At 39.6% G+C, this 25,552-nt stretch overlaps 1 protein-coding gene and 1 long non-coding RNA gene across 3 annotated transcripts in view; one reads left to right on the top strand and one right to left on the bottom strand.

The window, feature by feature from the left end:
- Positions 1–1,172, bottom strand: part of LOC138747794 (uncharacterized) — a 72,772-nt gene extending 71,600 nt beyond the window's left edge. For both annotated transcript variants that reach the window (XR_011347658.1, XR_011347659.1), the window contains exon 1: positions 441–1,172. This is a non-coding gene — a long non-coding RNA (uncharacterized lncRNA). The remainder of the gene's footprint in view (positions 1–440) is intronic.
- On the top strand, positions 136–25,552 carry meox1 (mesenchyme homeobox 1). The gene is made up of 3 exons (XM_069907378.1): positions 136–729; positions 19,468–19,640; positions 24,344–25,552. The coding sequence occupies exons 1-3, from the start codon at positions 276–278 to the stop codon at positions 24,536–24,538; spliced, it is 822 nt and encodes a 273-aa protein (XP_069763479.1). The 5' UTR covers positions 136–275; the 3' UTR covers positions 24,539–25,552.

Below are 25,552 nucleotides of genomic sequence, written 5' to 3'. Positions count from 1 at the left end.
GGTTCGAGTAATGCAACATGTGGTGGGCCAACCCCGCCCCTCTCACATTACACACTATAAGCTTGTCACTTTTACCACCAACCTACTCAGAGGGAGACAGCCTCATTGACTGGAGGCATGTGAGTTTGTATTGATTTTTTTTGGGGGGGGGGGGAGAACACAGGTCTATAAGGGATCTGATCATTGCAAACTTATTACAGAAGGCTGGGCGGTGCATTTTGCACAGATCGAGGATTTAAAACTTTTGAGGGCAGCCAGCACCTTCCAGTCTTTCAATGGATCAATCTGCAGGCAGCTGCATGCGGAATTCGCATTCCGGGGCCGCCGTCTGGAGCTGCATGAGAAATCCACATTCCGGGGCGGGGGTCCCCGGCCTCCACCACTATCCGTCTCCTTTCTCTCTGTACAAAAAATCCGAGGTCGCCGACTTCCCCGCTTACCCGGACTTCACTGCTCCGTGCCTGGTGTCGGCGTCGCACGGCTTCCCCGGCGACGAGAGGGTTTACGTGGAGCATCACGCGGGCCGCTTCCCCCGCACCGAGTGGCACATCCCCGCGCCGCTGCCGACGGCGGCCAGGGACAGACAAACCTCGTGCCTGTCCGCCGGCTCCGCGAATTTCGAAACGGGTGGCTCGGAGCCGGCGCCGTGCGGGGATTACGCGAGCCCGCGGGGCATCGGGGCTTCGGAACTCGACAAGAAGCCGCCGAAAAGGAAGCGCGACGTTTTAGGTGAGTGAAGCCAAAAATAAAAGTTCAGCCACAGCTTCCAATTTACTCCACGGAAGTTGGTGGCGACTTAAAGCGAAGTTGCATTAAAGTTACTTAGAGGGGAAAAGTTTACACTGGGGCCAGTGGGTCCATTGCCCGGCACCTCTCCTTTCCTGACGGGAGACCCAGCCCGGGGATGCAAACATCTCCATCCAGCGCCCAAAGTATTTGATTCCACGACGGCAACAGTCTCACCTTCAGCGGAAGGTGGCAGGTAAAGAAGCTCGTTTTATCCCCAAACCATCCAGTGCCAATAATGTCGCAGCTCCGTTCGCACAGCCTTGACACTCCGGGTCCATCGCACAGCCTTGACACTCCGGGTCCGTCCGCACAGCCTTGACACTCCGGGTCCATCGCACAGCCTTGACACTCCGGGTCCGTCCGCACAGCCTTGACACTCCGGGTCCGTCCGCACAGTCTTGACACTCCGGGTCCGTCCGCACAGCCTTGACACTCCGGGTCCGTCCGCACAGCCTTGACACTCCGGGTCCATCGCACAGCCTTGACACTCCGGGTCCGTCCGCACAGCCTTGACACTCCGGGTCCATCGCACAGCCTTGACACTCCGGGTCCATCGCACAGCCTTGACACTCCGGGTCCATCGCACAGCCTTGACACTCCGGGTCCATCGCACAGCCTTGACACTCCGGGTCCGTTCGCACAGCCTTGACACTCCGGGTCCATCGCACAGCCTTGACACTCCGGGTCCATCGCACAGCCTTGACACTCCGGGTCCATCGCACAGCCTTGACACTCCGGGTCCATCGCACAGCCTTGACACTCCGGGTCCGTTCGCACAGCCTTGACACTCCGGGTCCGTTCGCACAGCCTTGACACTCCGGGTCCGTTCGCACAGCCTTGACACTCCGGGTCCGTTCGCACAGCCTTGACACTCCGGGTCCGTTCGCAGAGCCTTGAAACTCCAGGTCCATCGCACAGCCTTGACACTCCGGGTCCATCGCACAGCCTTGACACTCCGGGTCCGTTCGCACAGCCTTGACACTCCGGGTCCGTTCGTACAGCCTTGACACTCCGGGTCCATCGCAGAGCCTTGACAGTCGGGGTCCATCGCAGAATATTAACACTCCGGGTCTATCCAGAGCCTTGACACTCCGGGTCCATTTCAGAATATTGACACTCCGAGTCTATCCAGAACATTGACACTCCGGGTCCATTGCAGAATATTGACACTCCGGGTCTATCCAGAGCATTGACACTCCGGGTCCATTGCAGAGCCTTGACACTCCAGGTCCATCGCAAGGCCTTGACACTCCGGGTCCATTGCAGAATATTGACACTCCGGGTCTATCCAGAGCATTGACACTCCGGGTCCATTGCAGAACATTGACACTCCGGGTCCATTGCAGAGCGTTGACACTCCGGGTCCATCGCACAGCATGGACACTCCGGCTCTATCCAACAGCATTGACACTCCAGGTCCATCGCAGAGTATTGACACTCCGGGTCCATTCACAATCTCATTCGAAATTACAAGCCCCACAATGTCCGCCCTGTGGGCACCCACCTGGAGCCTGTGGCCACGGAACGAATGCGGTTCTGTGCCATGGTTGAGCTGCATGAAGGTGAAGTGACAGAAGGCGAGGATTGAGTGGAGCCCTCGATCGGGGTCTGCGCCAGGACGAGTATTCGCTCTCGCGTCTTCTGCTGTAGCGAGGACAAGTTAAAACACAAAGCTGGAGAAACTCACCAGGTCGTGTCGTTTATATAAGCAAATTACCATCCCCTCCTGCTCTTTTGTTCGGACGCCTGCCGACGTTTTCCCCCATGCCTGATGAAGGGCTCAAGCCTGAAACGTTGATTAGGTAGTTTTCGCTATAAAGGGCACTGTATGACCTGCTGAGTTTCTCCAGGATTGTGTTTTTACATCTTCTATTGTCTTATCCGAAACCAATCACCCGCTTTAGATCATCTTCAGGTGGAATAAATGCGTGTTACACCTTAGCTATATTGACACCTTCAGCTATTTTAAATTTAGACATTCAGCACTGTGTAACAGGCCATTTCAGCCCACGAGTCTGTGCCTCACAATTTACACCCCATCGACCTACATCCCCGGTATGTTTATGAATGGTGGTAGGAAACTTGAGCCCCTGGAGAAAACCCATCAGACACGGGGAGAACGTACAAACTCCTTACAGACAGCACGGGATTAGAACCCAGATCCAGTCCCGATCGCTGGTGCTGTAAAGCCATTAAGCTAACTGCTGTGCCAACCGTGTCACCCTATTTTTTTTTGCAGTCTGCGGAATTATATGCAAAACATCTCCTTTAAGGAGATTGTAAAGTTTCTGATATTTTGACATTTTTAATATAATGAGTCTTATCCCGAACTGCAAAATTGTATCAAATAATTTTATGTATGATCACTTTTTAACTCAACTGGTGTGAATTTAATATGTAGGGTTAAAGAAATTATTCTTTGCATTTGGTTTTTGTCTTTATTAATGACCAAACTGGAATCCTCATTTATGTGGTATCTGATCAATGTTAATTCAATTATTAATAAAGACCTGAGTGCCATACATTTAAGAGAATTCTCAATGGTTTACAAACAATTCCTAAAGTTTGTTGCTCGAATGTGCACATGTTTTAGATTTTCAAAGTTTAGTTCATTTTTCAAGAATCACAGATGCTATTCATTACTATTATACCTGAAGTTTACCTAAAAGTAAAACAACGTTACTATATCAGTATATTTGTTTATGAAATCTGGTATTTTGTAAGTGATTTTGTGGTATTAATAATTTGATCATTTTACAACATTGGGTAACCCAATTCTTAGCAGTGACTTCCATTTTTATTACGACAGGCGTGAATAAATAATAGCACAGACTTTAAATTAAAAAAAGCGAATCAATATTGCTTGTGGGCAGATCTTGGAGTGATTATGCAGTTGCCACAAATTTTACTTTTCAGATAAATGATTTGTAATATATGGAATTAGGAAGAAAGATACAAAAGAGGGAAAAAAACATAGAACAAATAAAAGACACATGTGTACCCAGTTTGTCAGTGACATGAAATATGACTTTACAATTTGGCATTTGCTAGACCCCACCAGAGACTATTTGTGGCTTGTTTGAAAAGTGCACTGCAACATTAAACATACATTTTGGGTCTAGTATCTCTGAATCTGTACATAAGAACATGATTTAAGAAAATATAAATAAATATTACAAAAGTAAGCCTTTCTGTTGAAAAAAATCCTAAAAAATTTTCTGATTTTTGAAGGAATGTTTTCCAAAATCAATAAAAGGTCAAATCACTACTCTTGTCAGACAAGGTGAACTGCTATGAGAGATTCATATAAATTAATAATTTCTTGATTCATACACACTTTCCTAGACCAGAAATTAGATTGCTTCTGTAGTAAATCACGAAAAACTTTAGATGCCATGGTTGAAGTGAAAATACACAATGCTGGAGAACCTTTTATGTAACAAAGGTAAAAATACATCACCGATGTTTCGGGTTTGAGCCCTTCATCAAAGTATCATAAGGTATCATACTTTGATGAAGGGCTCAAGCTCGAAGCATCAGTGATGTTTCTTTGCCTTTGCTATATAAAGGACAGTGTTTGACCTTCTGAGCTTCTCCAGCATTTTGGTTATTATAATAATTTCTAAAACAAGGAATTTATGTCACTCTTTTACAGGTTTTAAAAATTTTTCATTATTTCATCTTGAAAAATACTCCAGTTTAAACGTGAACTTTGATGTTGATCAGGATATAATGCCACATCTATTTTAATTTTAAATTTGGAACTGAAGTGAGTTGATCTGCTTTATTTGTATCCGTGCATTCTTTTGTCTTTTTTTTAACCACTTTCTTGCTTTATATATTATGTCTACTTTAAACCTTTCTTTCTGCCTTAACACCTTTCACCCTTGGTGAAATATAGTATCTGGGTATTGTAGTTAGCGGCTAAGATACAGGTGGGGCATGAGATTGAGCCTCACCATTTCATTTTATGTATTTAAATTCAATCATTATATGTCTGAATTAAAACTAGTCTCAGTAACAGTAAGCATTTAATTCATAAAAGCCCATCAGGCTTACTGAAACCTTCAAAGGAGAAAATCTGCCAACCTTACTCTGTCTCGCCTGAATGTGACTTCACTTACTGGATGACTCTAACTAGCTCCTCAGTTCAGAGGTCATTAGGGATGGACCTTACCAATGACACCCATATCACATGAATGAGCATATGAATAAATAAATTAAACTATTCAACTTTTCCTTTCTTTATTTATCTGAATTAGTTCTTTTACCATTGGTTTACTTTACAAATTAGCCTTTTTTGGATAAAATTATCAGTAATATCTGTTAGCTCAGAGCAGACCCATGCTAAAATTGTAACATAATGACAATTCATTCTATATTTTTAATCTAGTCATAAAAGATTTACAGGTACTTGTTCCAGAACATCATGTAAATGTAAAATAAGCTTAAGTGCCTCTTTAGCTGATATACCGGATCAATGGGATATTTTGATTAATGCATCAGTAAATTGTTATAATTAGGCAATATTCTCCCAGGTTTCAACAAATTTTGCATGTCTGTTTTTCTGCATCAAGTATGCATTATCAAGAAAATTAGTCGCAGGTGATTGCAATTTTTAATGTTCAGTCATGGGAAGCAACGCTGGAGAAGGAATTTGGAATATGGATCTTCTAAAGAGAAGCTTCCTTTAAACTGGGTGTAAAATGTCTTTATGTCCTGCTGCAGAGTCTCAACCCAAAACATCAGCTCACCCACGTCTTCCAGAGATGCTTCTTACTTCTCTGAGTTCCTTCAGCATTTGTAAATTGTATTTTAGTAAATCCTGATGTTATCTCCCTGCTGCATTAATTATGTGCATTTGTACTTTTCAGCTCTTGAATTTGATTGGTCCTGAATATTACTGATATATTTTGGTTTTAAATTTCCCACACATACTGGAATCCTGAGTGAACAAAGTTGGAGACTCATAGGGTTAGACAGCATCCATCGAGTGAAATGGTCAGTCCACATTTTGGGTCAGGATCCTTTATATTGATGCTGCTTATTCCCCAGCTTTAACCACTTCATATGAAGTACACTGAACATTGAAAACTCCATGTAATTAGCTACATATTGTGCACCATGCTGACCTTGTAAAAAAAAATCTGATTGCAAATAAAACAAAGTGCATTGTACTAACAACTTCACACTATCAAATGTGTGTCTCCTTACTTTAGATTTGAAGGATAATTTACTTGAATAGCATAATATTTATGACAACAATCATATCTATTGATTGGACTACACTTGAATAAATATCTTGAAGTAATCAGTGTGATGTGTTTATTAACAATAAAAGGGATTTTCTTTTTTTTTAAATAGCAACATCTGGATAAAGTTGATTGGACCCAATCCAAACTTTGTTCAGCTCACTGGTTTGTAGGAAGGTTTGGAAAGCTGATGTTGTGTTTAGACTTTGTTTATTTTGAAGATAAATGTCAGGATATTTACTTTATTTAAATGCTTCTTCTATCTGCTCATTTAAGGATCAATGTATCCGCAGAGTTCAAATACTTTGGGTTTTTTTTAAAGAATTAAGTGAGCATCTGAAATTGCAAGCAGATCCCTCAAAAGCAGATCAAAATATTTTACAGATTTTTTTTCTTCAAAATGAATCAAAAACTGGAAAAACGTGTAATTGAGCTGAGCATGGTCAAAGCAAATCATAGCTCTGGCATTTACAGAGTTAGGGATGTAACAGGAATAATTATTGTCTTTTGTTGGTGTTAGTTTTCAACCAAATTCAATAATTGGACTATCAAAAGCAAAGAGCAACTTGGAAGTCAGTGGGACCAACTGAGCAGCATTGGTGTTTATAAAAATCCTGCAAGATGTTTTCACCACAAACTTTTGACCAAGTACTATACATTATACAGTAGTGTTTTAGTTCATCATATATTTTATATTCATAATTGTAGAGATTAACATAATTAGGTCATAATTTAGTTATAAGGTAATGTCCAGTATTGTTTACACAATTAATCTATATTGTTTTTTTTCTTTCTTTTTCTTTCTCTCTTTTTCTTGCTTTCTTTGGAGGGGGGGTTCTGTGCGGGAGGGAGTAGGTTGGGGGAGGGGAGAAAAATGGTAAAATGCATGTATTGATTTTGTTCTATAGTAATTTGGCTATGTATGTACTTGTTACATGTGCCGATAAAATAAAATTTGAGAAAAAAACATAACTCACCAGAGTTATTTTAAGCATCACATGTGAATTATTTTCTGCTTATGCCAATATAAGAAACATTCTGAGTTTTTAATGTGTAGCTTTGAGACTGCAAAATATCCGTGGCTTATGTGGCTTTGCGTTCAGTAAAACGTCTGCCGGGCCGCAGTTGAGAAATATGATGTGGCTGGATTTCACAAGGCACAAAACTCACAGCGTTTGAAAATTCTTGATCACCAGATGACTTGAAATAATAATCTCACTTTAACATCCAATTTAAATAGTTTACATTGCATCTGGACGTATGTAAAAAAAAATCTTCATTGTCCCACAAGTCTGCTGGAAATGTAAATTCTTCCTAAACTTTTCTTTCAGGGAGCATTTCGATACATTGCGAATGCATTTTGGGTTTTATTCATGTAAAATCTTAAAAGCAACATGTTACTACATCTGATCCAACAATGACATAAAAATACAGAAGGGAAGGTTATAATAAATCAGAATCCATTTTGTTTATGGATCAATTCATTTGAGCTTTTCCTGGCTGTATGCAACTGAGAAACTCTCTCTGCCAACATTAATAGAGGAGTTGCTAATTGTACAAGGGAAGTACTATTGTTGCAGACTAATCTTTCAATATATCCATGCTTTGTCTCCTTTGTTTCCTCAATTACATTTTTTAGAATAAAAACATGACATTTTTTCCATTAATGTGAGAACCCAAGTTGTTGGAAAACGATTTTCCTGCTATAATTTTTGTACTCAGAATCAGCACTCTGAATCGGACAAAATTACATAGATTTCACAGCATAGAAAGAGATAATTTGGCACAACTGGTCTCTTTTGTTTGCTGAACATCTATGCAAGCCAAGGTAGGTTATAGTACGTAGAGACAACGCCTAGAAAAATAATGGGCTAGAGTTGCAAGTGAGTGAGACTAACGTGTAGTTTCCTAATACTTTATAAATGAGACGAAACTTGGCCAGAGGTTTAAAGTGGTAACAGTGCTACCCTGGACCCAGCAATGTAGTATTACGTGACAATAGTGGGTCCTTCACTTTTACAACGTGAGTGCAATCCCAAATCTCACAGCAGCACAGCTGCAGTCAGCCAACTGGGGCCACTGTTCAAAAAACAACCTACATTCGGCATCAGAAGATAGCTGCAGTCCTAGGCCTTCACCCAAGAGAGATGTGGAAGAAATAGAAATAATGGAGCATAGACTTGCAGGGATATTGATTGACATGAGGAAATACTAACACCAAAATATCAGCGTAAGTAAGAGTGATTTAGAGTGAAACACAAAAATCTGCAGACACAGTGATTGCAGTAAAAATACCAGCAGAGTTTCTCCATCATTGTGTTTTTACTATAAGAATATTTTAACTGGGATATTTAAGATTATGAATAAAGATTATAAAATATATTTTGATGATTTCCAGGGACTAAGGAGTCTGGGTTGAACAATGGGCCATAAGCTGATAAGCACAAGCTGCCTTTGAGAGAGAAAAAATCTCCCACCAAATAAAGGCCATACATTTCATTATGGATCCCAAGACAAAGATAATACAACAAAAAAAAATGAGGTGTATGTTTAAGATTTAGGCTGTGGAATGAAAGTAGAGATGATGGTTAAGATTTAAAAATAGATTTGGTCGGAAGGAAAGATATTTGGGAGGAGGCTGCGCTCAAATAAAAAATAAATAGCAATTCAGGCTATTTCAGAGAGCGTGTTTCAGAATCACAGCTATTAAGTCATCTCGACTTTAGAAGAAAAACCAATGCAAGGGCTTCCATTTCTAAAATTTGAATAAAAACAGAAAATGCTTGGTGTACTGATTGGGTCAAGGACTCTGTGGAGAAAGAAACCCTGAGTTAACTGGTCATGCCCTGCAGAGTTTACACAGAAATAAAGGAAAGATTCTGTTAAAAATTTGCATACTTGCCGCCGGAGTGGTCGTTTAGACAGGAAGTGCTTTTACGCTGCCTTCCTGTGTTGCAGAGTTTGTCGGAGGGTGAACGTGAGTGGAAGTCATTTTCGTTAGCCCAGTTTCTTACGGAGCGCCTGCGGTCAATTTACACTGCAGCCATACCACAAACATGTGTTGGGGTCTTGGTGGAAAAATTACAGGATGGAATTTAGCAAATGAATTTTACACTGCCAATGGAGCAGACAATTCACGCAAATTTTCTGCTTCTCAGCAGCTATGTGGAGGTGCCTGGTCTCCACACATGCTGTCCTATCGGCTATTTCCTGCATTTTCTGTTTGAATCCAAGATATCCAGCATCTACAGTTTGTTTTGTTATTAATCATGAGTACCATCCCTCTGTGTTCATGATTATTTCGCCTTTGTTAATCCTAAAACGTGTAAATTTTGGCAGTTTTCATATTCAAATCCCCCAGGTTATCCCCATTTTAGTTTATGACAATATTAAACATTGATTCTGACCCAGAGATGGAAGAATTTTGTGCCTGGCTGCTGCAGTCAATCTCTGGTACTTCATTTTCACCGTTTAAAATAAAAGTATACGTTAACTAGATGCATTTCTGTGCTTGTTCTTAGACGTCTCCTAATACAAGATCAGCAAACTGTGTGGAAATTTATACTTTGTGTTTTCGGCATTGAATTTAAATTATTTTATCTTTTTTTTTGCCTCCTTTTTTATCGTTCTGCAATGATGCTTGAGAAAGGACAGAATTGTTTGTGTTTACCGTTGTTCATCCCAAGACACTTCACAGCCAATTAGGCACCTATAAATTGTGGTCACCAGTGTAATTCGGAAACATTTGCCGTTGATTTGTGTGCAGCAAGTTCGTCTCTGTGATAATGACAAGATAATCTGGTTTAGGTGTTTGAGGGATATTGTCCAGGGAAAACACAGCTGGTTCTCTTTGAACCAATGCCATGGGATCTCTGCTTGCTTGAAGGCAGGGACCGGACATTCACATCTGACTGGTGTCATGACTTCAAGGGTGAAATTAGCCTTGGGCAAATTGGTGATCAGAAATAGCAAAAATACAGAAATGCTGGAGGAACTCAGCAGGTCTTGCAGTGTCCATCGGAGGTACAGATACATTACCAACATTTCAGTCCTGAGCCTTTCTTCACGGTATAGAAAAAGCATTAGCAAACCATTTCATAGAACTTTCTCACAACTTGGATTTTCTTTTTGCTCATATCAATCATTTCAACAGTTAGTCGAGCTGTGGATGTAAACTGGGCCATTGCTCATTGTTGCCCATTTCAGCACCCCAATCTGTTGGTCTGCCACGATACTGTTCGTGGTTGCACTACTCCCCACTGTATCAACACTGCATCCTAGATGTGAGTTAAAGTTGGGTCTCTTCATTAAGCCGAAAAGCTATCAAGAGGGGAGTGAATGATCTGCAGAACTGTGCCTTACTGCTCGCCAAGTAACCATATGGAATAACATTGATTTGTTTGAGCAAAGCCAAAGTGCATGACTGGCTCGAACAGAAATTGGCTTTAGTGAGTGATACTTGGCAGGGCAATGGTATTGCAGAAATTGTAATCTAGTGGCAATTTCTGATCAATATTGTGATCTTTAAAAGGTCCAAGCTGAAATGATCTGCATTTCATTTGTAGGTTATAATTCTGGATTAGATACTTTGAAATAATTTATGTTCATCACAGTTTATTTACTGCATTCTATTCATAACCTTTTATGGGCAAGGTGTTACTGGTGGAACAGAGCAATGATATCCGTTGGTAAAGGGTTGGATTTTTTTATCATTGCATCTTGCTAACATCTGATTGAATGAAGAACAGTTCATAAAGTAGTGAACATTGTGGAAATCATCTGTCTTTCTGTTGTTCTGGAAATTATTGTTGTCCTTGTTGCCATTTGGAATATTATGAACATAGCAACTTTATTCTTTCTGCTATTTTAATAGAAATATTATAACACGAGTAGTTCAATACCTCTGTTGGAAAAATTGCCTGGCCCTCACCGATAGAATGGAATGAACACTTACCTTTATTTCAAGAGACTTGAAGAAGGGCTCAGGCCCAAAAAGTCGGCAATTTATCTGTCTCCTATGGACACTGCAAGTTCCTCCAGCATTTTGGTACATTTTTGCTACAATCTCAGCTTCTGCAGGCTTTCGCGTTTCAATAAAATCCAATTGATTCTAAAAGAACAGGAGAGATACCTGTTTCTTGGTGTTCATTTGAAATGTGATTCGAAGAGATAAACGAAAGCCAATCTGGAAATGTTGACATTGTGGTGTAGAGAATGTTATTGAAGTCTGGCATAATTGCATCTTAACTCTGTGCCCAACATTCATTAATCCAATTCAAAGTGGTGCATCGTGTTCACCTGTCCAAAGATAATCTGGCTTGTATCTTTTCTAATATTAACCCTACTTGTGACTGATGCAAGTCTGACATTGTTACATTGGTACATATATTTTGGTCCTGTCCATCCTTTGAAATCTATTGGAAAGAAATTTTTAGTATCTTTTCAACTGTATTTCAGGTGGAGTTACAACCCAATCCAATAAATGCTCTTTCTGAACCAGATAAAGGATTTTTTTTTAATAACTGCACAGTGGGTTGTGGCCAGAAGAGCCATCTTATTCAAATGGAAAGACCTCCAACAGTGTTTCAACGGCTCTCTCATGTTTTGTCCTGCTTAGGTTCAGAAAAAAATTACATCTCATGCATTTGAAGATACATGGCAACCTTTTATGTCTTATTTTCATTTGATGTAAATGTTTTTAATGTGATTAGATGTACTCACTCTTTCAGATGAGATATAGTCTTACCTTTGTTTTTTGATTCACGGTATGAATCAAAAACTACAAAATATATGTAAGCCTCAGGATAAGCTGCTCCGATTCTTTTTTTTTCCGATAGCGTAGTATGTATTTTTTAAATGAAATATTTTTGATGTCTTTTCTGTCTTCATCCAGTACAGTGGGGAGAGGGGGACGGGGGGGGGGGGGGGGGGGGACGAGGATGGACGACACACACACCGAATTTATACTTTTGAAGTTTTATCTTTATTTATATAGATATAAATCTATTAATGGATCAAAAAAAAAATATTTATTTATTTATTTATGTGTATACACACATATGTGATATTGTATTGTCAGTTTTGTTCCATTTTCTTCATTGTACTGTATTTATTTAAAAAAGAACAATAAAAAACGATTGAAAAAGAAAAAGTCCAGCATGGTTAGAGTAGGTTTGGTAGGACCTACACTTTGAATTATTTATTCCATTTGTTTCTGGGATATGGGCAATGAAGGCAAGTGCATTTGAATGTCCATCTCCTAGTTATTTAATTTAAAGTGGTGATGAGTCTCTGGTGTAATCTCCTGCATTTGCAACAATAGGATTCTTAAATGTATTTTTGTGCTACACAGTCGCCAACCAATTAAGCCTAATATTCAATGGAAAATATTCAGATTTCAGATTTATTGTCAGAGTACATACATGACATCACATACAACCCTGAGATTCTTTTCTCTGCAAGGCAGAATTACCATTTGTTAGTGCAAAAATAAACTGTACAGTGTATCCATGTAAACAAATAAAGAACTGTAAACATATTAAATGTTAACAAAATGACTGTGCAATACAGGGAAAAATTTTAAAAATCAATAAAGTGCACAAGTAAAAGTCCTTAGATGAGTCCCTGATTGAGCTTATTGTTGAAGAGTCCGATGGTGGAGGAGGAGCAGCTGTACCTGAACCTGGTGGTGTGAGTCTTGTGGCACCTGTATCTCTTTCCTAATGATAGCAGTGAGAACAGAGCATGTGCTGGGTGGTGTGGATCCTTGATGATTGCTGCTGCTCTCCATGCTGTTGCTTCCCCTTTAGATAGTCTCAATAGTGGGGAGGGTTTTGCCTACGATGTCCTGGGCTGTGTTCACTACCTTTTGGAGGGCTTTAAGTCAGGGGTATAGGCGTCCCTATACCATATAATACCAGACCAGACCAATCCATAGGAATATAAAAAGAGCAAGATTATGCTACATGGTCCCTTCCTCCATCATCATAGCTGCTCTGTACCTTATGCCAATATCCTCACCACAACCCACTGTCTCGAGATTCTCTTAATTAATGAAAATATACTGTATAACCACAGGCTGAAGGATGACCTTCTGGGGTGGACAACTCCGCACATCTACATTTCTCCTAAACCTCATCCTCGAATGGTAGCATAGCGGTGATGCTACAAGAAAACAGACAGAGTTCTGGATCGTTGATCGTGAGGCAATTCAAATTTGTGTTATTTTTTTAAAAAACTGTGAATTGGAAAAAAAAACCCCACAAAATTTGATTGTCGTAAAAACCTTTTCAGTTAAAAAATTCTTCAGAGTCTAGGAATCTGCCTAGATGTGGTTGACTCTTAATAGACTGCTCTCTTTAGGGACTAGGATGTACAATAAGCGATTGGATTGGCAACTGTACCCACCTCCAGTGAAAGAATGATAAACAATAAAAATGTTCTCAATTTTTTAGCCAAAGGTCTTCATTATGATGTACATAAAGATGAAAATCAACATAATAATGAAGCTTTGATCTAGTTATAACATTGCTTCTGGTTAATTTCAGACAAATAAATTGCAGTTGAGCTAATTTTTCTTTAATAATGTTCAGTGGAAGACAAGGCCTTTTGTAGCTTGGTGGTTGGTTAAAGAAAAAAAAACACCCAGGAGAAAGTCTCTGCTCCATTTCTGACAATGTACATATAGTCTCAAAGATGATCTGTTCTGAATAAATGAAAGTGTCAGTCTGGGAAATAACACAGTTTCCTATCTCGACATGGTAACGCTGCTAACCTAGACATTTTTTTTCTCCAGCCAGATAAGCTGCTGTAAGATGTTGGAACATCTTTGCTTGGCTGTCAATATTTATGATCTATTCTTTGTATTTATTGCCTTTTTAATTTAATAAAGTATACTATTGTTGTTTTGAAGTTTTGTTTACAAAGCACCTGTTTGGCTGCAGCAAGTAAGAATTTCAGTGCAAAAAAAATGGCTGTCAGTGCAACGCTGCTAGCAAGCCAGTGACCAGGGTTCGAATCCTGCACAGCCTGTAAGGAGTTTTTAACATTCTCCCCATGTCTGTGTGGGTTTCCTCGGGATGTTCTGGTTTCCTCCTGTGATAGAGTCTATAGATAAGTTTTTGGGAAATAAATTGGGAAAGGTGTGTTAGAGTAGGTCACATACAAAGACTTTAAAACAGATCTTATTTGAAATGCTGGAGTTCTGCTAGATATATCGGCTCCACAGCTTTTGCAAGAGCTTTGAAGAGTGCTTGAGAGACTTCACTAATGGATTGTTGTTTAGAAAAGGCAACAGATGAAAGATCTTGGTGGAGCCACAGATGGTCTGGAGATGTTCTGAAAGGGTCAAGTGGTTTTGCAAGCAGAGAGAGAGAGAGAGAGAGAGAGATCTTCCACAGTGTTACAGTGAGCAGAAACAGCTGGGGCTGGCAAACTTGTGGAAAGCCCATTTTGGAAGATGGGCTAGTCAAAGCCCTTGTGGTTCATGCAAGAGGAGAAGGCTCTTGGAATGAGGGAAACAAAAAGGAACTCTGTTGACCTGAAAGAAAGAGGTTATCATCTAGAGAATCCTGAAGGTGGAAGTTTAGTCAGCACGACACTGGAAGTACATAAGTTGTGTGGATGTCCTGGAACAACAAATCTCTCTCTGTAAACCGACAAGAACCTTCCTGAGCAGTAACCATTTACCTTTCAAGCACCAAAGCCTGGTGAACATAATAAATGTTAAATTCTTTGAACAGTATAAGAATTTTCTGCAGCCAGTGAACTTGGAGGAATGAGAAGTGAGACTGGACTGTGAACCAAAGAACTTTTCTGAACTTACACACATATTACATAAGCGTGCGCTTAGAATTAGAAGGGGGTTAAGTTAGGTTAGTTAAGTCAATAGTGATAAGTTAAAGTGTGATTCTATTTTCATGTTTAAAAATAATTAAAAGCAACTTTTGTTTAAGTAACCATTTGTCTTGGTGAATATCTATTGCTGCTGGGTTTATGGGTCCTCTGGGCTCATAACACTCCTACCATTCAAATAAAATTTACTGGAGTTGTAGGTCAATTAGGTATATTTGCAGGCCGAAAGGGCCTGTATGTCTAAATATGTACATTGTACAATGTATATGACAATAAACATATCATTATGCCTCCCCTCATAATCATTAAAAATATTCAAGATTCCTTTATTGTCAAGTAATCTTGCCTTCTGCCTGCCGCAAGCCAGAAAAAGAGTCGCCATTAGTGTTGTCCTGCACTACTTACGGTAGTAAAAGAGAAGCAAGGAGTTTGTACATTCTCTCCGTGTCTGTGTGGGTTTCTTTTGGGTGCTCTGGTTTCCTCCCACCATTCAAAACTTACCATGGGTTGTAGGTCAATTGGGTATAATTGGGTGGCATGGGCTCGTGGGCCTGTTAGCATGCGTATGTCTAAATTTTTTTTTAAATTAGAGTCCTTTCAGGTTCTCTAAGTGTCCTTGGATTCACCTCCAGTGCTCCCACAGCCTCTGCAGACTGCTGTTCGAAACAGTGGCAAGCCAAGTTCCAGATCTAACTGCCTGACATGATCAGGAAGCCTGATAGCACATGTGTGCTATTACATGTAGTATGTGTGTGTTAAATTGTCCTTTTGGAAGTGTTCAAATTTACATTTGTGTGAAAGTCCACAAAAGAATGATTGTCCAATTTTTTTTTTCCCCTATTCCATTTCAAGAGGAAGCCTGGCTTTCACTTGGTGCTGTTCTTGCCAAATTTGTATTGTTGCAATCAGAGTTCCTTTTCCATATGGGAGATTTAGTCAAGCTTATAATAAAATCTCCTGCAGCTCTGAAGGTGGATTTCCTCTTTAACAAGTCAGTGAGGGACTGCATTGATGGTTCAGTGCGTCGGAACCATGCTGCACCTTTTAGTTCTGTTTTTTATTTGTGCTGGAGATGTGTAACTTGAAGTGTGGATTTCAAAAAAAGGATTGATGGAGGAAATAGCATGAGTTTTTTTTAAAGCAGATGGCATTTGGAATTCTGCCATGGTTGAGGTCATCGCAATTAAGATAAATTTCTTCCTTGCTGAATTTGGCTCGGCAAGTCTTTTGTTTTTACACCTTCTAGACACAGATGTCTTCCTTAATCATTGCCATTCTACTGCAAGCTCCGTGCAAGATGGAACTGTGCGGATTGGTCCTTGGTTGTAGATTCTATTGGGCTGTTGCACACAGAGTTAGACCTGTACCTTGAATTGAATTATTCGGCTGGTAAAGAAGGAAGTTGCGTTTATGCATTGCCTATTATGACCATTGGATGTCCCAAAGTACATTGTACAGGTTATTAGGAGGAATCTGAATAGGCTCAATAAGTACAACTGGCAGTGGAGCAATTCTTTGGCACTCCAATAGAGAGACTGCTTATTAGAACCTCTTCTGAAATCTCTGAGGTGTTTTTGATTTCACCAACAGGAGTTAGAATGGTACAAGGTGAGTCAAGATATTGTTCAGACATGTAAATAAAACTAGACAAGTTTTCTAGCTTGATACCTGCTCCTGACAGGTCAGGAGAACCTCGAGTTTGGTTCGTCCTTCATGTGCCGGTCTAAGTTGAATCAGCAGGTGATAGGGCTGTGGTAATTGGTCTAAAGACCAATGGGAAATGGTAAGATTGTTGAAAAGCAAAAGTAAACTGCCAGTGCTGGAACGATGAAATAAAGACTAAAATAAAAATGCAGTGGACACCTAGCAGATGAGGCAGCGTCAGTGCAGAGAGAGGCAGAATTCGTGTTTCTTTTCAATTATGTTTCACTAGCACCCAAGTTCTGATGAGGGATCATTGACCTAAATCATAAACTCTCTCTCTCTCTCTCTCTCTCTCTCTCTCTCTCTCTCTCTCTCTCTCTCTCTCTCTCTCTCTCTGTTGTTACCATCTGATCTGCTGAGCATTTCCACCATTTTCTGTTCTTTTATAAAGGTAAAATCAGGATCTCCATCTGGTGATCCAGTGAGAGGTGCATGGATCTCATATGTCAACAGTAAAACAAATTAGCTAGGTTCCCAGCAAATGCTTCCAGCAGGGGGGGGAAAAAAAAGTTAGAAACTGTTGGAAAATAGTAACCTTGAACAATGGATGAGTCGCCAACACACTAAGAAACTGGAGTAGGGTTTGTAGTCACTAGAAAATACGAAATAATTGTAATTGTTGTGAAGACTACACTTTAAATTTTCTTCAACTGTGAATGAAATTTGAGGTTGCTGTGAAGTATATCAAGGCATCCAAATTAATTCAGATTATTCTTCTATTTCTCGCTTGTATGTAATCAGAAGAACATTGCTCCATTATTTTTGTAGGTGCAATCAGAACTCTCCCGCCACCATCATTATGTTACCATCTGCTCATTAATTGCGGAGGACAAAATAAATAAAAATCACAAAGACTGTCAATGTTTAGATCCTAAAAGAATGCTCTTGGGCCCATGATGTCTTTGCTGGGCTGTTGCCAAAGCAATCCCAATCTTAATTGCAGTATAATTCAAGAATGAGTCCCACATTGCAATCAACTATTGAATATCACTTGAGATGTAACCAAGATCAGCAGTGAAATCATTCCTCAGTGAGGAATGCAGCATCTGACATGAAGTTCAGGAGGGGTGCTGAGTCCTAAAATAAGCTAGCCTCCATGTTAACCAACAATGGGAGCAATTTTTATTGATATTCACTAGTTTTATTTATCAAAACAGTCATTTTGCCGATTAAAAAGAGACAAACTCTCTGTTATTTGACACCATGCTTTCCAGGGCATCCAAAGTGTCTTACAGATAGTAAATTTGTTTTAAGGTATAGCATTTTTACATGGTTGGGAGCACTGATTCGAGTTCCCACAAAAACAAATAATAATTGGATAAACTGTTTCAATCAGGTTGAGGAATAAATATTGAGCTTGCCACCTCTGAGGTTATTCTGAACGTCACCATGGGATCTACAACAAGAAGTTTATTGGTTTAAGATCTCACATCCAACGATGGCACCTCCAACCATGCAGTGTTTCCTCTGCATTGCACAGGAGCATCCATTGAGTATTGGCACTTAGGCCGGCTCGCAGAATTGAAGCCGCCCCCCCCCCCCCCACCCCCCCAACATTCTGCCTGAGTACTACCAACTGTGTGTGATAAGTCTGAATAAACAGTTGCGAGTATCAGTTGTATTAAGTCCAATGCGACTGGGTTGTGCTGAGCTTGTGAGAGTGTAAGCAGTTGCTGGCCTCGGCAGTGTTTCGCCCGATGTGACTGGTTGCACTGAGTTGTGTGATTGAGAATACTTGTGCATGCTATTCCTGTTGTGATCCCCTTACGCGCGCTTCAATAAAAACTATTTCTGCGTTCAGCCTGTGTCCAGACCGCTATTATTTGAACCCACCGAACTTTTCCCTTCCGTCTCGATGGTCCGGTAGAAAATTTGAGCCCCCAACATTCTGTCTGAGTACTACCAAATGAGCCACAGAGACTCTTTAGGTGACAGATAATCTTACTCTTGCCTTTGTATTATATAAAGCTTTGAGCTCAAGCTTCATTCTGCTTCTTTACTTTGAAAATGCCAGATGCAAGTGGACTTCAATGAAATCCCATGAAAACATTTGAAGAACAAATATATTTTACCAAGGTGCAATTATCCAACTTTTGACCTGCAATTTCCAAAGGATTGCCCCAATAGTGTTTTTTGGAGGAGGAGAAATCTTGCTGTGCATAATCTGCCCAACACCATTTTTCGACAGGCCTGCACTTTAAAATTAAGTTATGACTTTAACTTACCTTCAGACATCTTGAAGGTGCAAAAGAGTTGCTGCAAGTTTCCTATTATTGTGGGTTATTTCAATCACCAAGTTGAATTCAAGTCAACCAGCCATTATAAATAATAACAAGTAGAATTTCTGTGAAACATAGACATCTGCAGGCACTAATGATTGTAGTCAAAGCACAGAAATGCTGGAGGAACTCGGGTGGTCTCACAGCGCCTATAGAGGGGGGGGCGGGGTAAAGATATATTACTGACATTGCGGGTTTGAGGCCTTCTGCCTGGCCCACAGGAAAAAGAATCTCAGGGTTGTATGTGATGTCATGTATGTACCCTGGCAATAAATCTGTAATTTGCAAACTGTCAAAATTTAGCTTCAATACTGTGTCAAATATTTCAGGTAACACATTGCTTATGGATATGTGGAAGTGTTGTGAAAGCAAATCTATTTTGCAGTGATGATTGTGGGTGGAATGTTGTCAGGAAACCCTGATAGCTTCCTGCTGTTCTTTTGAGTTTTGTTGCAGGACCCCTTCATGATTGAAACAGACAAAGGGAAATTTGTTTTTACACCTCCATTGTTGAATTTCATAGGCACAGTGCGGAGCTCAAGGAAGCATGGCTGACATTTGTAACCGTACACTGTTATAACCTGTTGCAGAAACTCAAGATTCCAATTACAAGTCAGAGACCAGCAACAAGGCCAGAAAGGAAAGGACAGCGTTCACTAAAGAACAGATTCGAGAACTGGAGGCTGAATTTGCCCATCATAATTATTTGACCAGACTGAGGCGGTATGAGATAGCAGTAAACCTGGATCTCACAGAAAGACAGGTAAATATTTGATTTAATTGAACATTTATCGACCGACCCAAATAACAAGGAATTTTTTTTTAACTTTTTTTTTACTTTATTTATTCATTTAACAAGGAATTTATTTTACTTTTAGTAATCAATTTATCGATATTCAAACCTTTCTTCAATACTTCACGTTTAATATTCTCAAATAGTTGCTGAAATCTTTGTTACTGGCTGACGCAGAGAACGAAAGGCACTGGATATAAACCTTCTCTCTGGCCAGAGGACTCTCGATAACTTACAGACAAACAAGTTGACAAGAGTTGTGTCACTTGAAGAGAAGCCATGTTCCTCAAATTTTTGTTCACCCATGGAACTCATATGCGATATGTGGAGAAGTAACTTTCCCAAGTGAGGAAGTGCCAGCATTGCTCTTAGTTTACATCTAAGGCAGACAATTAGTTCTGAATTATGTTCCTCACAGTAAGCAAACATGCCCACAAATACCATGTTCAAGAGTGCCTAGGTTTAGTTTGAGTAAATTTCTTGCAGATTGAAAGGAGAATAATCCCTTTCCACATCAAGTGGTAGTTTAAATCCAAAATAAAAAATTTTTAAAAAAAAAGAAAAAAAAAGTGGTAGTTTAAATCCAAGCCCGAGAGCCCAATGGCAAATATTCAGCCATTTCTCTCATACGATGACATTGAGCAACACAATATACAAGTCCAATCCAGAAATCATGTGCGATGTCAAACACTATTATTTTTGGACTTCGTGTTGAAGATTAGCAGTGGAAATTTTTGACGTTGTGAATTACATTCCTTGGAACAGCACCAGTTTTTTTTTCGCTGACTTTAACTTGAGGAAAGCAGAAGCCGAGAGTAGACAGAAAACAATCTAATTGGGTATATTTGGGCATTGTGGGCCAGAAGGGCCTGTTACTGTGTTGTATCTCTAAACTAAAATGAGAATGGTCAAGGAAGAAGGTAACCAGAGATGACCAGAGATTGATAGGTATTTGATTAGTCAGGGCATCAAGAGGAAAAGCCCTGGGAGGGAGTGGGAGGAAGGATCAGCTCGTGATTTGAATGGCAGAGCAGACTTGATGGGACAACTTCTGCTCCCATATCTTGTGAGCCAATGGAACTTTGTCCTCCTCTTCAATACAAACGGTAGTTGCAGAACGCTACCGATAAGAGAACAGAATTGCAAAGGAAATGTCAGGTGATTTTGGTCTGAGTGATTGAGACATTTGTTATTATTGAGGAAGGACATTTGTGAAAAACGTTAATTCAACCACTCCAACAACACATGGCAGTAAAAGCGCTAAAACCACATAAAACCTGCTGTGCCTCATTTGAGTGGCATCTGGTAACAATAGATTCCTCCTAAAACAGGCCATAACCGTAGGGAGGGTGGGATGGGAGGAGGGAGGGGGGGGGGGGGGAAGAAAATGGCACTGTATATATTTGAAAAGGGAAAAGTATGTATCATGGTTAATGTGGTTTATGGTGTGAAAAATAAAAAATTAAAAAAAATAGAAAAAAAACAGGCCATAACCTTCTGCCCACTTTAAGAACAATAGCTCTTTTACTTTCAAATGCTGGTTGTGATTTGCAGTTAAACCCATCTGATGGGATGAACAACTCTGTGGGAGTGAGCCACACCTGGACTGGAGAAACAGTGAAAGAAGGTGGCTTTCAAATCCCAGATTCTTTTTGTCAAAAAAATATGGAGTCCTTGACGACAATTCCTGGTTTTAAGCGGGATCGTTGCCATCCCGATGAGCAAAGAGGTAGAGGATAGCCAACTCATCCAAGACATCATGAGGAAAATCGAGCTTTGCATTTCTCCACAGGAGAATTTCCCTTTTGACAGCTTCACATCGAACTTTCAAAGTCATTTCCACCACCGGCTCCTATTCTTTAATGTCAAGGTCCACATGGAAAATTCTTGACAAACCGTGCTTAAGAATCCCTTGTGAATCAGGGGCATTTATAAAATTAATGTGATACAAATTGTGGGGACCTGTGCATTTGCAGCCACAATTGTGTACACTGGGACAAAAAAAAGGAGATTGCTATTAGATTTCAGGGTAATTACTGTTTTGAAAGAGCAAGAAAATAAGACAGAATATAGGAAACGTCTTCGAAGAAGGCAAAGATTAAAACCTGAGATGCGATTTCTAAATTGAAAACAGCACAGTAAAGTCACCAAAAATATTAACTCTTATTTGTTCCGAACAACTGATGAATCCATGAATGAATTGGAGAATAAAGCATAGTTTCCTGTTTCCACTGGCCCCATTTATTCCTGTAGGTGAAAATTCCTATTAATTGAGCCTACTTTTTCCTCTTGCATTACTCTCTGCAATTTTTAACTCGGCTGTGGACATTATTGTTTGCCAAACCAATAGACCTTAAGTCGCTGCGAAGCACATTGTTGCACTAGTATTTCCAGCAACAAGAGATGTGACAATGAATATTGCTTCCATACGAGGTCCACAAATTTCTGGTAAGTGAAGAGTTTTGTGGAAAAGTAGTTATTCATAGAACAGGAATTTGGTTTTATAAATACACTATTGTGCAAACTACAGATTAATCACTCTACAAAACCTCCAGCTAATGGTTATGGCATTTGTTGTTCCAGAGGTATGTAGTCCCTGTGTAGTCACAGAGGTAAGAATTAACCTGTTAAATTCCAAATTCATTTAAAACCATAATAGTTCGTCTATTTGGTGCGGTGCCTCCTCATAAATTAAAGACGTATATCTCAACCAGAGAGCTACTGTTGCAAGAATGCAGTGCTTTGGTTTTCAAAATATGAAGGAATAAATGAAATATTCTGCCAATTTGTCATTAGATTGGAATGCAATGTATACTGTTATTGAGTCCACACTGCAAAGTTTAATATAATGCAAATAAAACATATACTGATGCTGTCTCTATGGGCCTAGATGTTTATAATTAGTGTTTCATATGTTTGAATTAATTGATTTCTCTCAGTAAACACTAAGGCGCTGGCCTTTCACAAACTCAGAATGAAAAAGTTCTTCACGCTCGGAACCAACCCTACACTTTTTAAAAGATTACAGCCATAAAGAAGAAACCCATCATCAAAACGATAAAATAATAATGTTGGTGCCAACAATTCCTTCTCGCCCCTGCTGACTGGACCAAAAAGTCCTTGAGTTGTGTGTAGCAGGAGTTTGTTAGATTCACTTGTTGCTGCATTAACTGATTCTTGGAAGACCCTTGAATCAGCCTTTAGATGCACCGGGGTGGAGAGGTGGTAGAAATTAGGCAATGTTTCCACTCCAGATCCCTGCAGCTGGGATCTTCTAATCACATTGGAATGATCAACCATATGATCAGCACGTGCAGACCTGTGACAAACTTCTGTCCTCAAGAAGGAAGTTAAAATACGGTGAAAAAAAATAGCAAAAAGCCTGAGAACAGGAATCCTGATTAAATCTCAATTTCACTACTAGATAGAACATAGAACATGACAGCAGAGCACAGGCCAATCACATAGTGGTGGCAGGGTTAGCATAGTGTGGCACTGTTATAGCACCAGCATCCCAGGTTTGAATCTGGTACTGTCTGTGAAGAGTTTGTACTTTTCCCTATATCTGTATGGGTTTTTTCCCCAGGTATTCTGGTTTCCTCCCACCCTTGAAAACATACTGGGGTTATAGATCAATTGGGGAGCACAAGCTCATGGACGGAAAGGGCCTGTAACTGTGCCGAATGTCAAATTTTTTAAAATTAAAATTTAACCTGCATAAACCCACTCCAACATCATTCTAACCCTTTCCAACCTCACAGTTCACAGCACTCCATTTTACCTACATCCACATGCCTGCTTAAGAGTATTTTAGATGTTATGATTGTACCAGCCCCCACCACCACCCCTGGCATTGGATTCCAAGCACTGACCACTCTCAGTGTAAAAACAAAATACCTCCAACATCTCTGCTTACACAGATGTCTTCTGGTCTTGGCCTGGGAAAAAGAGGAACTGGCCATCTACCCTATCTATGCCTGTCATAAACTGATACACCTAGGTTTAATTGTTTCTCATCGTCTGTCACTCTAAAAAGTGCTAGCTTGGTCAATGTTTCTTCATAAGACATGTTCTCCAATCCAGGAATCATCCTGCTAAATCTCTTCTGTGCTCTCTTTAAAGCAGTTCTAATTTATTTTTTCTATGGTAACTTACTCCTTGATGGTTCACTTTGTAAATCACCTCAGATATGGAGTGATTATCTCATTGACCAGTAACACTTTGGGCACTGGGGAATTTTGGTGAATTATAATCATTTTTGAAGATTAGAATGGTTTGTATAGGAGTGGGAAGCAAGTACCATATGCAAAGTTTATTAGTAACCATCAACTTCGCTTCCAACTCTTAACGAGATATGGTATATGGAAGGAAAATGTGAATCACACAATATTTAGATGACACTCCTTCTTGTCTTTATGTTTCTTTTCATTCTGTTCTGTTGTTTTTTCTATAGTTATTTGAGGGGTAGAAGGGAGAAAATGGAAAATGTCACTATATATATATTATATATATATAGTGTGTGTGTGTGTGTGTGTGTGTGTGTGTGTGTGTGTACTGAGTATGTGTAGATATTGTTAGAGATTTGTTATATTGTGATGTATTAAATAAATAAAAAAGTGGGAAGCAAATGTAGCAATTGGAGCAGCTGTAATTCCTAACTCTTTGTTCCGTAGGTAAAAGTCTGGTTCCAGAATAGAAGAATGAAGTGGAAGCGGGTGAAAGGTGGACAACCAATTTCACCACAGAGTCAAGAACCAGATGATGTGGATTGCGTGACTCCTGACTCAAACCTCAGGAATATAGACGGAAAGAGCCAATTGGAGGCCTTAGTGGACAGTAAGGAAACAATGCAGGACAGTATTAGATAACTCCATTTGTCATGCTCATCAGATATGGACTCTAAAGTGCGCTTTAAGTTGGATGACATCACGTATTTAATATCAGGTGTCAACTTGACCAACCTCAAAGGAAAATATGAACATTTTGAACCATCAGCTTGGACTCATTAAACCCCAGTTATTGACCCTGAAAGTTTTGATTTTGTATTATCGCAAAAAAAAAATCAGATTTGAAATGAAAGCTTTCAGTAATCATTTCAACGAAATGTCATTTATTTTGAATTTTTTTAAGAGAATTTAGCTTGCAGATTTGTTGCATAAATAATGGTTAAAAAGACATCGGGTGAAACCACATCAAATTAAACCAAGCAAAGATTTATGGAGATAAAACCAAAAAAAAAGGGAAGTGGATAGTTCCGTAGTAGCAGTTTTTCCTCCGTATATTAGGCATATGTAAAATAAACCAATTCAGTAAAAAAAACTATGTTAAATACTCATTTATTATCATTAAATATTTGTCAAAATCATTCATAAAAGAAGTGTTTCAAGGGATTTATTTTTGAGTGGCACTTTAAGCTCATAATATGTGAGATGTGAAATCATGGCATACAATTGCTTTAATGTCTTTCAAAAAAATTCATCCTTGAGGGAAAACAAATGTATTGATTTAAGGGCCAATTGACTTGAAATTGGATTTCGTCCTTTTTCAGTTTTGTGAAACCAAAGCAATGTGTCCTTTAAGATCACATTCAAAACAAAATTTTATTTTTGGATTGGAAGATTTTTGAGGCAGCATTATGGTAGTTTAAACCTAGAAAAAAATGCACTCATTGGGACTTACAATTTAATGTTCCAGCATATTCACATCTGATGTTTTGTCTGAAAGTTGCTTTTCTTAACTAATCCCATATCGCTTGATTCCCTTAATAATCAAAAATCTATCAATTGCTGTCATGAATAGAGTTGTAACAATCATGGTCCTCTTGGGAAGAGTATGCCTAAGATTCACTGCATCCTAAGTGAATAAATACCTTCATATCTTAA

This window comes from Narcine bancroftii, chromosome 12 (assembly GCF_036971445.1).
Source record: "Narcine bancroftii isolate sNarBan1 chromosome 12, sNarBan1.hap1, whole genome shotgun sequence".
NCBI lineage: Eukaryota > Metazoa > Chordata > Chondrichthyes > Torpediniformes > Narcinidae > Narcine > Narcine bancroftii.
The sequence above is the reverse complement of the archived record's forward strand: the minus strand, read 5'-3'. Positions and strand labels throughout refer to the sequence as shown.